Source organism: Balearica regulorum, chromosome 1 (genome assembly GCF_011004875.1).
Source record: "Balearica regulorum gibbericeps isolate bBalReg1 chromosome 1, bBalReg1.pri, whole genome shotgun sequence".
Classification (NCBI taxonomy): domain Eukaryota; kingdom Metazoa; phylum Chordata; class Aves; order Gruiformes; family Gruidae; genus Balearica; species Balearica regulorum.
In genome coordinates, this window is record NC_046184.1 from 81,629,843 (window position 1) to 81,647,000 (window position 17,158).

Below are 17,158 nucleotides of genomic sequence, written 5' to 3' on the forward strand. Positions count from 1 at the left end.
GTCCCGCATGACATCCTTGTCTCTAAATTGGAGAGACATGGATTTGACGGATGGACCACTCGGTGGATAAGGAATTGGCGGGATGGTCACACTCAAAGAGTTGTGGTCAACGGCTCAATGTCCAAGTGGAGAACGGTGACGAGTGGTGTTCCTCAGGGGTCAGTACTGGGACCGGCACTGTTCAACATCTTTGTCGGTGACATGGACAATGGGATCGAGTGCACCCTCAGCACGTTTGCTGACAACACCAAGCTGTGTGGTGTGGTCGACACGCTGGAGGGAGGGGATGCCATCCAGAGGGACCTTGACAGGCTGGAGAGGTGGGCCCGTGCGAACCGCATGAAGTTCAACAAGGCCAAGTGCAAGGTCCTGCACGTGGGTCAGTGCAATCCCAAGCACAGCTATAGGCTGGGTGAGGAATGTATTGAAAGCAGCCCCGAGGAGAAGGACTTGGGAGTATTGATTGATGAGAAGCTCAACTTGAGCTGGCAGTGTGCACTGGCAGCCCAGAAAGCCAACCGTGTCCTGGGCTGCATCAAAAGAGGTGTGACCAGCAGGTCAAGGGAGGTGATCCTGCCCCTCTACTCCGCTCTGGTGAGACCCCACCTGGAGTACTGCGTCCAGCTCTGGGGGCCTCAGTACAGGAGAGACATGGAGCTGTTGGAGCGAGTCCAGAGGAGGGCCATGAAGCTGATCAGAGGGCCATGAAGCTATGAGGACAGGCTGAGAGAGTTGGGGTCGTTCACCCTGGATAAAAGGCAGCTCCGGGGAGATCTAATTGCGGCTTACCAGTACCTGAAGGGGCCTACAGGAAAGCTGGAGAGGGACTGTTTATCAGGGAGTGTAGTGACAGGATAAGGGGTAATGGGTTTAAGCTGAAGGAGGGTTGATTTAGATGAGATGTTATAAAGAAATTCTTTACTGTTAGAGTGGTGAGGCACTGGAACAGGTTGCCCAGAGAGGTTGTGGATGCCCCCTCCCTGGAAGTGTTTAAGGCCAGGCTGGATGGGGATTTGGGCAACGTGGTCTAGTGGAGGGTGTCCCTGCCCGCAGCAGGGGGGTTGGAACTAGATGATCTTTGAGGTCCCTTCCAACCCTAACCATTCTGTGATTCTATGATTCTATGAATGTAGTCAATGGCCACAACCCGTGATGGATCGTACCCTGGGAACCATGGCAAACCACCACAGACTGGTACACGACATGGTACGAATTGCTCAAAGGAAAGAGAGAAGAATCTGTACAGCATTTCAAAGGAGGAGGAGAGGAAGGAAGAACTTGGGGAGCTATCGAGAAACCAGTGTCCGTGACCCAGTCCTTCTGTAAGGCTTTATCTTAACAACAAGGCAGTTTGCTTTGGGAAGTAGAAGGCTGCATGTTATTTGTCAACACATCAGAGAACACAGAGCACTTGAAATGAGAGAGTCTGGGAAGGGAATGGTGTGAAAGCACAACCAGCCAGCCAAGTTGTTAATAAATATTCTGTGATTCTGTTTTTTTAACTAGAAATTATTTTTTTTTAATAAATCTGAGTGTAATTTCCCCCCCCCCAGTTAAACTTAAATTACACATTAAAAGATGTCCGTCCATTTTAAAGACCAGATTTACAGCAACCTACAAAAATAATTTGCCTTTTATTACATTAAAAAATAAATTGAAACACAGTATACCTGTTATCAATGTCTTAAAGAAAATCAACCACGCTTAGACAGTATTAAAGCCAGAAAGCTTAGTTTACCCTTCCAATCTGAATAATCATTAGGTGTGAGATTTATTGCAATTATCATCTGTTTCTTAATCTTTGTTTAATAAATATCTCATCTTTAAACAGAAAGTATTTCTTAGATCTATTAATCATATTTCACTTGCAAGACAAATTGAAAATTCTAGGGTTTTTTTCTTTTCAACTATTCCAATTCCACAAACATCTTGTCAAGTCTGGAATAACTAAAGGAATTATTTAATAAATAGGAAGTGTAATTCAACAGTTTACAAAATCATGACATTGAAAATTTATGTGGGTTAAATAAATAAAGAAATGCATGTTAACTTACAGAACTACTTGTGTGTATATGTAGTATATTCTCCTCACTAACAAAAAAAGGGTTATTCTTTTGTGAAAAGATTACTCTTAGATTAAGATTTCGGAATATTCAGCAAACGATGAGAATCAGTCTTTTCTTCAGTGAAGAAAACTCTTTAAAAGTATGCCTACAAAAATATGATTAACATCGCTTACTTAATTCAAATTTGCTTACTTGGTGATTTAAACTATGATTAAAATCCTTCATATAAATTATTTTGGTATGAATTAAACTACTATAAATTATTCACAACAAACCATGCTGCTGTCACCCTCCAGCCTTTTATTGCTGTTATTCTGATGATGCTCACCTCTGCGAGTATTATGTTTCAAAGCTTTTAGCAATGCATCCCTGGACATCTTCCCAGCTTTTCCTTACCTAGTGAGCCGCTGGCTTCATTTCCATTTCCCTCAGCCATGCCACTCCAAAGAAGTGGAAGTACTTCTTCCGAGAGACAAAAAACATTCCCAAACTACTACAGGTCTTCTTCCTTTTTCATACCCACTTCCTTTGTATCTCCACCCTCTGTCCTGTCCTAGAGTTAGCATCTTCTTTTGCATCGGCATGTAAATATGCACGTGATCTTCCTCTGTGCTGTACTCCTGCAGCTGCCTTACTGACAACTTGATCTTCCCTACCTGGGACTATTTTCCATTCCAAGTACCGGATCTCTGGGTTGCAGAGAACAGGCTGAACACAATCGCTACCACATTTTCCCTCTTTATCACTTGCTCCTTAAAACTATTTTTCAGGATTTTAAGCTGTGCTCCCTCCTCCAGCTGACTATTCTGGATACTATGTGGGTATGTACTTCACTGATCCTTTTGTTTTTCCATCTCATGTGAACACATATTCTTATTTACACAACTAAATTTCTCTCTTCCAATGACTAATTGGAATTGTCCTGGTCAAGGACACTTATCTCAAAGGAGCAACATTTGGGTGTAAAGTCTGCAGAACACAGCTGTTTAAAAGGGACCTGGAATAAATCAGAAAACAATTCAGCAAGCACAGTGAGGACAACAGAACTGTTTACGCACCGTATCAGGTCAAAAGGAAAAGTTGTGGTAAGCTTTTTCAAGGGCACCAAAGCGTAAAAAAGTCTTTTGTCTCTTCTGCTTTAAATAACTGGAAAACACTAGCATTTAACACCCATTATTTAACAATTGTAGTCAAATTTTTAAGGAATATTCATGTTAGTGTTTAAGCACAGAGACAAGTATCAGTTCAGGTTCTGCAAAGGTTTGCATTCAGAGCCAAAAACAGGTGTGTCCTGTCCTCTTGGTTGACTCACTACTTCCAAATGATGTGACTCAACTGCATGAAAGTCTCATGAAATTCTAGGTTGCTTTCTTACCTTTTAGTAAATCCAAACTTTTGGGTTTTTCATTTTTCTCATGTGCTCTTGAGTTTTCTTTCATCAAAACAGCCACTGCTTCTCATTTATAGAGCAGTTTGGGAACACATCAGATGCTGGAATTTGGGAATCAGAGAGTAGTTTGGGTTGGAAGGGACCTCAAAAATCATCTAGTTCCAAAGGGACACCCTCCACTAGACCAGATTGCCCAAAGCCCCATCCAATGTGGTCTTGAACACTTCCAGGGATGGGGCATCCACAACTTCTCTGGGTAACCCATCCCAGTGCGTCACCACCCTCACAGTGAAGAATTTCTTCCTTATGTCCACTCTAAGCTTACCTCTTTCAGTTTAAAACCACTGTCCCTTGTCCTGCCACTACAGGCCTTGGTAAAAAGTCTTTCTTATAAGCCCCCTTTATATATTGAAAGGTCACCATAAGGTCTTCCCGGAGCCTTTCTCTTTATTCTAGAGGTGGAATAAAGAAGCGTGAGGGAGGAAACAGTTGCGATACAAAGACATGCCAGGGAGCGTTAGGCAAAGAAAACAACAGAGGCAACAGAAAAATGTGGCAGTGGGAGGAAGCTTGTGAAGGTTGCGCAGCAGAGAGGCTGTGGGCCAGCAGTGCAAGAACTGGAAGCCGCGGCACGGGCAGGGCAGGAGGATGGCCAAGGCCCATGACACCTCGCTCCTTTTCGCTTCCCACTGCCCCGTGGTCCCCGACTGAGCGCGGATGCTGCGCTTCCAGAGAGATCCAGCCGTGCCCGGGCCCCGCTATGTGACCTGTGTCGGCACGGCGCCTGGCCGGCGACCCGCTCCACCCTCTCCTCGCTCCTTCCAAGCCCCTGAACGCTGCCAGGAACTGGGGCGCGGGCAGTGCCCCGGGGAGGGGCGGGCAGCAGGGGAGGCCAGCGGCAGGGCAGGCCTCGGCAGGGCAGGCCTCGGCAGGGCGGCGGCAGCCCCCGGGGGAGCAGGCGAGGCTGCGAGGTGCGGCCGGGCTGGGGAGCGGCCGGCGGCAGACGCCGCGGGCGGGGAGGGGCTCCACCGGCGGCCGAGCCCAGCCCCGCCGCCGGGCCGGGCCTCGCCTGCCGGGGACTCCTGCAGCCCCGCGTCCGGCAAGGGGGGCAGCTCCTGCGGCGCGGTGAGGAGCAGAGGGCAGGGCGGGCCGGGGCCGGAAGGGTTACAACCATAGAGGCCGGCCAGCCGCCTCCCGGGAGCCGCAGGAAGTGCCGGCGGGGCGGGCAGGGAGGCGGGCAGGCCCCGTGCGGGGGAACTTCCCCTCCCCGCGGCCGGTGGCCGCACCGCGCCCAGCCGGGGCTGCGCCCGGCGCCCCCTCCGCCCCGCCCGGGTTGGGTCAGTGCCGCGCCGCCGGGCGGAGGTGAGGCGGGCACGGCGGGTCGCCGGCCCCGGGCGGGGGCAGCTGAGGGACCGGGGGCCGGGCTGCGGGGGCGCGCCCGGGGCGGGGGTTGGTTTTCCCGCAGCGTCGCTGCCAGGGCGGCCCCCGGGGAAGGTGGCGGGGCTCGGGAGGGCAAGTCGGGTGCCGCCGCCAGGCCCCGGCGCTGTCTGTCGGTCCCCCCCGCTCTGCCGCCTCCTCCCCCAGCTCCCGGCAGCTCCTTCCCTGGCCCAGCGCCTCGGCCTCCCGTGCCCCGGCCCAGCCCCCTCAGGTGGCGAGCGGGCGGGGGGGGAAGCTGCCGCCGGCGGCGGTAGGGGCGGGCGCGGGGTGCGCCCCCTCCTCAGCACCCATGTTGGTTGGGAGGTAGCGGGGGTGGCTGCGAAAGTGGGTGGCAGGGAGAGAGGATGGAGCCGGTCCCGACGCCTTCGCCTGTCCCCTGGCAGCGGCAAAACCGGGATGGACTGGACAGGAGGATGCAGCACCTGGCCGGGGGCTGTGCAGGGGGCGGCTGCGGTGGCCAAGCTGGATGAAGAGGGGTCGCTGGCCATGACTAAATGTGTTGGTTGTGTCTGGACTCTCCTTCTGTCCCAGCAGGTGATGGGAGCATGAGTGAAAATGAGGGGGATCTCCAGCAAGATGGGCCGGAGGCAGCCGAACACTGTGGGGCCATTTCGGACTTTTTCATGAGGGAAGCTTCTCCTCCGGGCTGCGGCCAGGACGTGTCCCGTCTGAGGCCAGACCTTGTCTCCCCAGAGACGGGGCTGGAGAAGACTTCTCGCTGCGGCTTCAGGAAGCGGAAGGAGACAGTGGTGCACCAGCAGGCATTCATAGGAGAGAAGCCCTACATCTGTATTGAGTGTGGGCAGAGCTTCAACCGCAGCTCCGACCTGATTCGCCACCAGAGGATCCACACTGGGGAGAAACCTTACATGTGTGCTGACTGTGGCAAAAGCTTCAGCCGACGCTCCCACCTCATCCAGCACCAGCGCGTCCACACGGGTGAGCGGCCGTACCAATGCAAGGACTGTGGGAAGAGCTTTAGCCAGAGCACCCACCTGGTGCAGCACCAGCGCAACCACACTGGTGAGAGACCTTATGTCTGTGCCAAGTGTGGGAGGAACTTCTACCAGAACTCAGGCCTGCTTCGCCACGCCAACTTTCACACAGGTGAGAAACCCTACAAGTGCCCCCAGTGCGGGAAGCGCTTCAGCGACAGCTCTAACCTCATCGCCCACCAGCGGCTCCACACAGGTGAGAAGCCCTACAAGTGTGCTGACTGCAACAAGTGCTTCAGTGAGAGCTCTAAGCTGATCATCCACCGGCGTGTCCACACAGGTGAGAAGCCATACTTGTGCCCTGACTGCGGAAAGAGTTTCAGCCAGCGCTCGCACCTTGTCCAGCACCGTCGCACCCACACTGGGGAGAAGCCCTACAAGTGTGCTGAGTGTGGGACCTGCTTCAGTGACAACTCTACCCTCATTCGTCACCGTCGGACCCACACTGGGGAGAAACCTTTCAAGTGCTCCCACTGTGGGAAGAGCTTCAGTCGCAACTCCTACTTAGTCTCACACCAGCGGGTGCATGTGTGGTAGGCAGCGTCACTAGGTGTGGTCTGGGGGTGATCTAGGATGCAGCTCCTGGTCCAGGCCTATCAAAAATGTGCCTAAGGGACAAGGGGGTGGACAAGGGTGTGACTACACCAGGGGCCCTGGATTATAGGCAGCTGGTCAGAGTAATGCCTTTGGCCCATGTTGCCCTTTTCAGTCACCCCCTCCTCCCAACGCACCTCAGGCATGAACAGAGAGTGAGCAGTGGTTGCAGTGGGTAGTTCTGCATCCCAAGGCCCCATCATCATCTTTTCTCGGTCTTAGAATTGGATGCCATCTGCCGTGTGGCTAAGGTGCAGATGTTTTCTCCCACTTCCCTGTGAGAGGTGTCTGCTTGGCAGCTGAGGAGAGAATGCACAGCGTCAGGTCACATGGTGAGAAGGTGCTTGGTCACGCAACATATGCATGTGTGGTTGTGTCAAGGGAAATAAGATGGGAGATGGGGTCCTTAAGGGGCTTTGTTCCACTCGCAGCTGAAATGTTGTGACCTATATAATACTGCACAGGTCTGTGGAAGCTCGCCATGCTTATCTAAGCCAGCAATCAGGAAGGTCAAAGCTAAGTCCTGCTGAGAAGCTGAAGACTCTGCATTATGCATATACAGCATGTAGGCCAACTTGAAGCACAAAGACCACTTGAGTCTGTTTGTAAAAGGAACGTGTAGGCATACCCTGAACCAGAGAAGGCAGGCGCACCTGCAAAGGTTTTCTGCAAATGCTGCTTGGATGGTAGGAACAAGGGAGCTGTGGGATAGGGACAAGGTCCATTCTGGAATCTCGGAACTGGTGGGTAACTGATGTAGAAAGCTATCATACCTGGAGGCTTAAAAAAGAAAAATAATCAGAATTATACTTGCTGCTGCTAAGACTGTGGTACACAACTTGGCAGGTGTATGGAAGTTGCCTGTGAGTTTGTTCAGGTGGCCGCCTCATTCTGCAGAATTTGGATTTGCAGATACAGTTCAAGTGGGCTGCTGTAAGCTGTTTTGCAAAACAGGGCAGATCAACAGTGTACTAGGACTCACCTGATTCCATACCAGTATTTCTCAAGCCTAATTTTGACCAGTGTGTGTGCACGTGAGTGTAAATAACATCTATATGTATGTATTCACACGTGTATGAACTAGTTGTTATACTAAGTGTATCTTCACACTCACATGTGGGTGATCATGCCTGCACACACCATGGCAGTGGTCAAAATGGCCAGCTGTGTGACACTACACCATATCAGTACTTCTCAGAATGTTAAAAATACTGTATATGCTAGCATTTCTCAGTAAGAAGCTGGGAGAAATAGGTTTTGTAGCAAAACATCTGAATTTTCATATCAGGACATTCAGTTTTACACTGATTACTTTGTGTGTGTGTGTGTGTGTAAAATCTGGAATTGAGTTGTTTTATTTATCTATCTATATAAAAATGTGTGGCCCCTATGGTTGCGAGGGATGACTTCTAAATGTCACTGAGCGTAGTGCTCTCCCTCTTGTTTTACACAGGTATGTACGGTGGCAGTTGTAGGATGTACCCCCCTCATGGTTTTAACTACAAGGAATTGCAGTGCAACACTTTGCATTGTTTATATTTTTGACTGTTTTGCTGCTGATCATTTTAGTGACAATACTGACTGGTCTGCTTATCCAGCACTGCTGGAGCTTAGAAAAGGTTTTGCAGTGAACCTTACTAATCCTGCAACTGGCTCCATGGCTTCAGTAGGTCTCTGGAAAAAGGAATGCAGACTGAAGCCAGTGAAAGGACTGGAGCTGTGGTGGGGAAGAGATGAAGGAAATAAAGATGCTAAGAAGATCCATGGATTTGAGCAGCTGCTGGCCAGGGATGCTTGGGAATGGCTTGCTCTACAGAACTTGCTACTCTTCAGGGGATTGCAGGGATCCTTTCTGCAAGCCCCAAGCCACTTCTTGACGCTCAACTGCTGACAAAATGTAATTTTCATATAGTTTAATAAAAAGGAGCCGTAGGGAGAGCATGAAATTGTTTGCAGCTCCTAGAGGAACAAGGCACCTTTATGTGCAGCTGCTCAGGGAAGTAGAAGGAGCTTTCAGAAATGGGGTGGGCTTTGTTTACACAGGAACCAAAGCCTTCGTTTGCAAATGCACATTTTTGCTCTTAGTTTTGTGTTTGTTTGGGTTTTTTATGAACAGCTTCAAACCAATGACTTTTTGATTTCTGTTCCACTTCTGGAAAGTGGTTTGGTCATCTAGTTGGTTCCAGAAGCATCAATATCTTAATTTGCTAGCAGACTTTCAGAAGGGATACTACAGCTCTCAGTTGGTAGGCTCATTTTTAACCGAATTCAAAAATTATGCTGCAGTCCAGCTGTAGAACTGATCAATTTGTGTGGGTCTGTCCCATTCCAGTTAAGGTTTCCTAAAGGAAATGTACAGCACTAAAACTCTCTGTTTGACTGAGAAGCCCTGTTTGCCAAGGAAAGGCATCTTGTGAATGCAGCTTTGTTTTGGCAATCTGAACAGAGTCGCTGTAGCAGATCAATGAAATTGAACTCAGGTCTGCCTATAGCTTAGCTCAACTGAAAGGGAAACTGTCTCACATCGAGATTCTTGTTTGAGAAGCTGGCTGCCCCTGAATATGCCTTCGCAGCAGTCCGCAGAGCATTTCTTTTCCTTTCTATATGCTTTGTGAAGTGCTGTGTATACTTGACAGTGCTCTGTAAATTAAAAGGAATGACATGCATTTATTTCTAAGATCTTTATGAACTTATTTAAAACTGTATGCCAAATCAAAGTGGCCTTAGGGTTCACAGCACATTGCCAGTGCGGTAGTCTTGGCGGCTAGGATTGGATTGCTCACCAATGTAAGCACATTTCTGGAGTTCCTTTCCACAGCCACTGTTAGTTTTCCCTGTTCAGTGTCACTTGGCTGAAATAATTTGCTTCCCCTACCCTGTCTGCCCTTTACTGTTTGTGATCATCTAGCTGGAGAGGAGAATCTGGGCACCACCCTTCCTTTGCTGTTGCAGAAGTTACAGGGTATATTCCTCTTCTTCCAGGGATTTAATCGCTTTGTGGGCAGCACAAACTCATGAGCCAAATCCAGAAGACAGAGGTATGGGCATGTGCACAAAGTCAAGAACCAGAAAGTTAACTTTCACAGCAGCTAGCTCACTGGCTTCTCTACCAGCCGTCTCCTCCCTCAGGATCATAGTGGGAGACTACTGGAAAAAGCAAAAGGTAATTAGCTACTACCATTCCAGCAGACTGCCATCCCTAGCATGCTCCATCCCAGACCTGTGGTCACCAGCTGGTGCCCAGATCCTCCTGCCAGCTGAGGGAGCTCTGTAGAATACTGTAAATTCCTGTTGTGCTAATGGTGCTTAGATACTACAGTGAGACTATGGCACTTTAGAAATACCTAAGATAGACAAATGGATGATTGACATCTCTGAAATAAAATTTTTCACCCTGGTGTTTTTTTGTTATCCCATCTGTTTTTCTTTCTTTCTCCCCAGAGTGACCTCCTGAGCATCAGTTTCTTGGCCCCTGGCAGGACCAGATTTGGAAATACATGTGTTATCCTTCACAGAGGGATGACTATTACTTAGCACAGCTGCTATGCAATGCAAATAAGAATCTGCAGGTGAGGGGTGTTCTTAGAGTTGGTCTTCATTTTGATCCAGCATTTCTGCATGAATCTGAAAAGCCAGAGGATGGCACACAGTGTGCTCACCATTCCTTTATGAGAGAAAGTGGCAGAACCTTACTCTGCAGTGACACACCATTCTGCTGGTAGAGGAACCTGGTTCTAGCAGAGCTGCAGCTGCTCTGAGGAGATTATCTTCCCAGTTCTGTCACGTGGGTTGGATAGGATCCAGTTTTCAAGTCCACTGCTGAAAAAAATGTATCTAATAGTGATGACTGAAATACAACTTCTTTTACATTCCTCCTTGCTTCGTTGTTTATGACTGGGAAAACAAATTTCTTTTGATCTTGGACAAGAGGTGTGTTTTCTGTGTTTAATAAATTTTAAAAAGTATTTTATGTGTAATCTCTAAAGCATTTTTTGAGAAATCTCAAGGAAGAGTGCCCCTGCCTGCACAGCAAACTTCTTTCTGACCCTGTTTCCTCTTTACCCCAACAATGCTGGTCTGAATAGCCAGAGACACAACAGCAGTAGCCCCTATGTCTGAAAAAAATGAAAATACAGGATATTTCAGGAGACAGAGCAAACAGACGCCAAAAGAGGCGTTGCTGGAGTAGTCTGCTTTGCTGCTTATGCCCCAAGCTCTGAAGGGCCTTTACCCTTTCCATGCCAAACCTGATATATCTCACAAGTAGGCTGATCCGCCTCTCACCTGTCCCCTCCCTTTTCTCATTCCAGTGCTTGCTGGTTTTCTTAGTAGAAAAATTGTGAATGTCCCTGATAACACTGCTTTTGCAGTCCTGATGGACTTTGACAGCTGGCTGGTTTTCTTCTCACAGGCCTCACCTGTTTCACGTGAACAGACACGAGAGCCTAGGAACCACACAGCGTAGGAGCCAGACTTCTTAGGGGAACCAGAATTTTCCTCTTTCTTCCTGATGCTTTCTGTGGAGGAATCTGTAGCTGCAGATAGCTGACTCCATGCCTGGGGGACATGCTAGGATGGGTGGGACAGCATGATCGGAGCAATGTAAGTGAAAGCACTCATCAATTAAAGCAGGCCATACCGGGTCCAAACATCCTCACTGATGCAGAAAGTGCAAAGACGTGTCAATTCCTTTGCTCCCTTCCCTTTGGCACTCAGTGCAAAGCACAGCTCCGTTGGATGTAAAGGTCGGCATTGCTTAGAAGAGACTTGTCTGAACAGCCATATGGTCAGGCAGCTCAAAATAACACTACCACACCACAGCAAACCTTGGCTGCACAGCCTCAAGGAATTGACCAAAGTCCCCTTCATCAGAAAAAGCAAAGCTACTTGCAGAACGTGCAACAGACCGCAGGAGGCCAGACCAAGTAAGGTTCTTCTGCTCGGAAATGCAGCTGGTCTGACCCCTGACAAAGCTTCCTCAGAAAGGTTTCGCTGGTGATACTGCTAGCACAATAGGCCTGCACAATCCTATCTCCCTGGCTTGGGTAAGGGTAATGGTATGGCATTAATGAGAAGGGCAACACAACCAAAATAAAGGTGTCACAAGGCGTTTTGCTGTTGCAAAGATGAAGGGTTGAACCAGGCCACCGTGTGAGAGAAAGGGTAAGCAGAAGAGATTGAAATGGGATGAACAGCAAGGAAGAAAGACTGGGGAGTTGGATTTCCTGAAGCTGCTGGGAAGACAAGGTGATTTGGAGATGGTAACAGCTGCATGGGAGAAGGTTCACCATTTCCCAGACCCCCCCAGGTAATTGCTCCCTCATATCTGGACTTTTTTTTTTTGCTTTCCAGAGCTCTTGCAATTCTCCTGATGCTGGTCACGTGTTGCTGTAGGCTATCGCCTGCTACATCTCTACCTCAAGCTGACAGTCACCAAAATACTGCTGAACTCTACCTAGCTATGGTTCAGGTGTTCGTGCTTTCCCATCTTCAAGCAGAGAACCACAGAGGAGGCTTCTCTGTGTCAGTCCCTCTTCTGTCAATGCTTCCCCTCATAAAAGGGCAGTCTCTCCTTGCTTACCCCAAAACACCCCACAGCACATGTAACATGCATCTGCCTTTACAGAAGGCAGAGCTTTTGACAGGCCTATGTCATTTGATCTGCCTTTTCCCAGCCTTAGCAGAAGATCTTCGTTTCTAGGGTAGGGACTTTCCACAGCTCTGCACCTGGCTGTTGTGCTTAAGAAGATGCCTCTTTGCTGGTCAGCTGCTTTCTTTTCTTGCCTAATTTCTTTAACAGCTGACCTTTGATTTCTCTCTGTGCCTTCAGGCAGGTGCAAATACCAAGCAAAACGGGAAAAACCAAGTTTACATATAGTATGCATTAGTGAGATTGCAGACATCTTCCCAATTCATTGGACATATGACCAAACCTTTATGTAACCCTAGGGTCAAACAGGAACCACAAGCTGCTTTATTGAAAAACATAATCTTTTAACAATTATCACAAGAAGGGAAGCAGCAAGGGCGTGGGAACAGAACATTTTTCCTTGTGTCTGGAGAGAGAAGAGTTAAAATCACTGAACACGAGTCCTCACATTCTTAGAAAGTTGAAAGAAGATGGTGCTTCTTCTGGACCCTTGAAATCTAAGGAGTCACCTGGTATTGTCAACAGTGATGCTATGTCTCAGGCCTATTCTGAGCACAGAGGTTGGCATGAGAGCATTCAGAGTTTGCCTTAGGGCAGCCACGTCCTGCCTTAAGCCTCAGGCACTTGCTTTCATTTGGCTAATACGAGATGTAGCTGCTAATGTTAATGTAACTGTGGGTTTCAACTGCACCTTCCACCTCAGTGAGCCACTAATATGTGTGAAGAAAGAGTGAATTCCTTTCTCAAGAAATGTAACCTGAGAAGATCCTGGAATTCCTCAGGCTCTGAAGCTTTTGATGCTTCACCTTCATTGCCATCAGCGCTCAAACCTGCCAGCTCCCAGCAGGGGCATTCCTGGGGAGGGAAGTGGTGAAGTGCCAAGTCACAAGTAGGAGGGGGAGAAAAAGGAAATGACTAGTATTTAAAAGTGTTCAAACTGAACCGTGAACTGAAGGGAGAAGCCAGAAGAAACCCAGATATGGCTTGGAATACAAGAGAGAATTAATAATTACAGATGCTCCCCTTCAAGCCTATGAGTAGGTGAAAATCACATCACTCCTACTGTGATCCTGTAGGTTAGTGCTGGTGCATCACAATGGTGATACTGTTTTTTCTAAGAGGTGTTCTTCTGGAACACATCTGCAAATTGGTATCTCTCTGTAGCATGAAGCTATTAGATTCATGTCTGTGAAGAACACTCTTCTATTCTTTTGCTTGGTGCTAGCACAGCCCCCATGTCTGCAGTACCCTTCCAGCACTTAAAAATCATAGTAACTTTCTCCCTAATCCACAGAATAAACAACATACATCAGCTGAATAGCAGACACTGCCATTACCTTTTTTGCAAATTCATCATGTGAAGGACTGCTAAAGTAAAGCTCATGTGAAGATGTTTTGTGCTGGCATCTGTGCACAGCGAGGTTTGCTTTCTTGTCCCTTATGAACACGGGCAAAGGATTCCTTCCTCCTCATTCACAAGTGTTCTTCAACTGGCTGAAAATTTCGTATTTCTTGTAGCAAATAGGTATGTCTGAGGCTGGGCTATCATAACTTCCTGCAATTGCAAACAGCTCTCGCTGACTGGTAACAGCAGATTACATTGGATGGTTGAGGCTTTTGCCATACCCAGCCACTGGCTGGGTTATTTTTAACTTGGATTGCTTTCCTGATCCAGCGCTCAGCACAGTTCCACAAACAGCAGGGTTGGCACAAGTGAGGGAAAATTGCAGTCTGGGGCGGGTGGTAACAAACATCCAAAGAGCTCAGCGGTTCCTTAAGTTGGTATTGCCACCATGCAATCCACGTCATGAAACAGCAGCCCTCGGCAAACAACAAGTTAAAAGCAAGCAGAACAAAAGCATTAAACAGAACTGTACCTTTTTTTTTTTTTTGCACACCAGAAATATTTCCAGAGGAGGACCAGCTTATGAATCTTTTATTTTCCAAATGTATGTTACGTGGCTGGAATTGGTGCTCATCTCTTGCTAAGTACCCTTGAGGAGTGGAGCTGCCAGGTGTATACTACCCCGTTCAGCCCACTGAAGCTGTGGTTCGACCTGCATTTCTGTCAAAAGCAAAATGAGTCTCATCCTCTCATCTCCTCCTCTCTGTGTCCTCCTGGTCATTTACTCCCATGCTCTGTTCATTGTGCCAGTGCAGCTGTGTGTGCAACTGCATCATGACACAGATTGGAAAGTTTCAGTGGCTGAAGGGTAATAGTTCCCCACTCTACCCTCAGTTATTTTTAGCCAGATCAGTTCCTGATCCAATCCACTGTAGAGACACACAAACAGCTGTGTCAGTATGACAGGGGGAAAATGGTTGAGGGAAGGGGAGGAGAGGCTTAGGCGAATTTAATCATCAAGGGTACCAAATGGGAAACCACAATCATGAATGATTGCTTTAAATGGCCAGCAGCAATTATTTAAACTTCTCTACGGCCGCCTGTCTTGCTCCTTACATAAGAAGCAAGGCCTAGGGAAGTAGACTTTCACAAGTCTGTGCCACTGAAAGAAAATAGCATTGTGCCTGGTTTAGCTGCCCCTTTCTCAGTGAAGCAAGGGAAGATGAATGCAAGGAGCCTAAACAAGTCTGCTGCAGCAGCAGCTAGGGTTCCTCATAGCTTTCTTACCTGCTTGTAGTTCTGCCAGCCTGTGCGCTTAAATGTCAAGTCCTGCAGAGATCAAAGTTTGCCATCTTAATAGTTTGTTTGGTCACCTAGCTTCATTTGCTAGAAGTGTGCAAAATACGTTTAGAAAATGCTCTAGAGAGGATCTGCTGGTATTTTAGAGCAACATGAGGCTTGCTTTGAAAGGCTGTATTGCAGCGCAAAAAACAAGTGGCATCTTCTCTGCTCTGCAAAACAGGAGTGTTTTCATGTTCATACCCTGTGGCTCAGGGTAACTGACTGCTTCAACCCCTGCTCCCTTCCTCCTTCTAGTACACATTTGCAGAGTGGGTAAACAAAGAAAAGTCCTTACAGAATTGTGGCAGCTTGGCTTTGTCTCGTGCTGTCGCCCTGACTTAAAAGTTTGTTTTCTTGGCACAAGTGGTTTGATGTAACATGGACAGATCTTGGTTTTTGTTGTCTTCTTCCTTGAGCCTTTTGGTGGCTGCTGGGATGTTCTCTCCTATTTCCTTTCGTCCTTCCCCAGTGGCATGTTCTGACAGGCAGCATAAGGGAAGGGATGGGGAGTCAGGGCTGATTTCCTCCTGTGTTTATGGGGGACCGTTACCCTGGAGCTAAAGCATCTTCTTTTTGTTTTCAGAGTAGCCGGTAAAAACCAAAGAGCTGGTACATCCTCCACCACCTAGAAGTGGGGACTTATTTAGGGAAAGGGAGGTCCCATGTCTGGATGTCTATCCTCTGCAGCCTTGTGTCCCAGCTGCAGAGCAGGCAGCAGACCAAGGTGGCAGAATCCAGGTCTCCCCAGCACGGAAGACCAGCTCAAGCAGGAGGAGAAAGTTCCTCTTGCACAGGCTTGGCTAAGGAAACAGCAGGGGAGAGCAGTCAGACCTGTGGCAGGATGGGAGATCCCAGGGGCATGGAAAAGAGAGAGAGGAAAGAGAGCGATGGGAGGGATTCCTGCACTGGTAATTTTCCAGGGAAAAACATAGTATAGGATAAATTTCTTACAAATACAAGAAGCTTAATTTAATACTGTTTTTTCAATAGCATGACCTATCTACAAGTTTAATTATAAATCAAGTATAGTAAGAGCCAAAACAAAGGTAAGGCCTCAGCCCAAAGCAGAAACTGAAATGACTTTCCTTCTTCCTTTAGCAATACTTTGCCTAACATGACTAGCTTCCGTTTCAGACAGTTTGCCATGCGGTCCAGATTAAAGCATCTGTCTCTCAGTTTGGAGTACAGTATTGCAGCAGACACACCTCAGATGAAAGAGTGACTCCAGTGAAAACATGTCAGACAGAGCATATGCAATGGACCATGTGTTTCAATTTATGGCTTTCCTAGAAAGCTCATGAAGACGAGAAAGATCTCTGCAGTCTTAGAGGAAGAGATTGAAAGAAAAAAGGAGGGAAGATGTTCTACTGCAAAATGTTCAGGGAAGAATAAAAGGCTGCATGAACCTGAGCATGTGTCCAGAACTGGAGTCTCTGGACAAAGGTGCTAATTTTGTAATATCTAATAGCACTACATCAAAATCCACAAAAAAAAAAAAAAAAAAAAAAAAAAAAAAGCTTAAATTGCTGTTAGCCAGCTCCTGCTGACATAGGAAAACTTTATAGAGTTAAATACTAACTTTATAGAGCTAAATACTGACCACCACCAAAAGACAGTTAGCAATTCTGATCTATAATTTAACGATGGAATGGGAAGTATAATTAACAATCTAGAGATTTATATAGAAATAAAAAAAATCTGTGTAGTCAATTAAAATAAATTAGTGGGGTGTATGACATGCTCCTCCTATAGGGTGCCTCAGCAACTGCTGCTGCAGGCAAGAAATGATGGCGATATTGTTAGATGAAGACTTTGTTCCACCTAAAGGCACAAGTACAGAAAGGATTTCATGTGACAGTGACTTCTGCCTAGATTTCACTCAAAATAGCATACAGAGTTGTCAGCCAAAGAAGAAATATCACAGAATATCACATCAATGATGGTTCAGCAAAACACCTGACCTTCTACAGCATTTACTTTAAGACTGCAGAAAAAGGGATATGCAAAAATCCATTATTTCATCTGCTGTCAAGAAAAAAAGTTTCTCAGGAAGATAAATGGAAAATCATGAGGATGTTATTTCTTTAGAAACCCAGCCTGTCTCTTGGGAGAGTGGTCTTGCAGTGAGCAGAGGAGTAGATGAAAGTGCAGGAATGCTGCTGTTTGCCTGGGGACTGGCTGCTGTGAGGCTTGGTTGGTCAGAACCAGAAGGGAAATGTCACGCTAAATGATCAGCCGCAAGTAGATGGGGGAAACCAGAGCAAAGACAAAGCAGAAAACTGGCATGGCGATAGCTTGGGGGCTGGATTGATTGCAAGCACCAATGCGAACAGCATCCAA

General features: G+C 47.6%; 1 protein-coding gene across 8 annotated transcripts; it reads left to right on the forward strand.

Moving 5' to 3' along the window:
- Positions 1 to 4,480: 4,480 nt before the first annotated feature.
- Positions 4,481 to 10,447, forward strand: LOC104631862 (uncharacterized). Of its 8 annotated transcripts, XM_075761333.1 has the most exons (4): positions 4,590 to 4,818; positions 5,428 to 6,421; positions 9,465 to 9,645; positions 9,924 to 10,447. In XM_075761333.1, exons 2-4 carry the CDS (start codon positions 5,439 to 5,441, stop codon positions 10,014 to 10,016), a joined length of 1,257 nt encoding a protein of 418 aa, XP_075617448.1. In that variant the 5' UTR covers positions 4,590 to 4,818; positions 5,428 to 5,438; the 3' UTR covers positions 10,017 to 10,447. The 8 variants fall into 8 exon arrangements, with proteins under 8 accessions (XP_075617438.1, XP_075617448.1, XP_075617488.1 ...); XM_075761323.1 differs by lacking the exons at positions 4,590 to 4,818; positions 9,924 to 10,447 and adding an exon at positions 4,481 to 4,581 and having other exon boundaries at positions 9,465 to 9,908; XM_075761373.1 differs by lacking the exon at positions 9,465 to 9,645.
- The last annotated feature ends 6,711 nt before the right edge of the window (positions 10,448 to 17,158 follow it).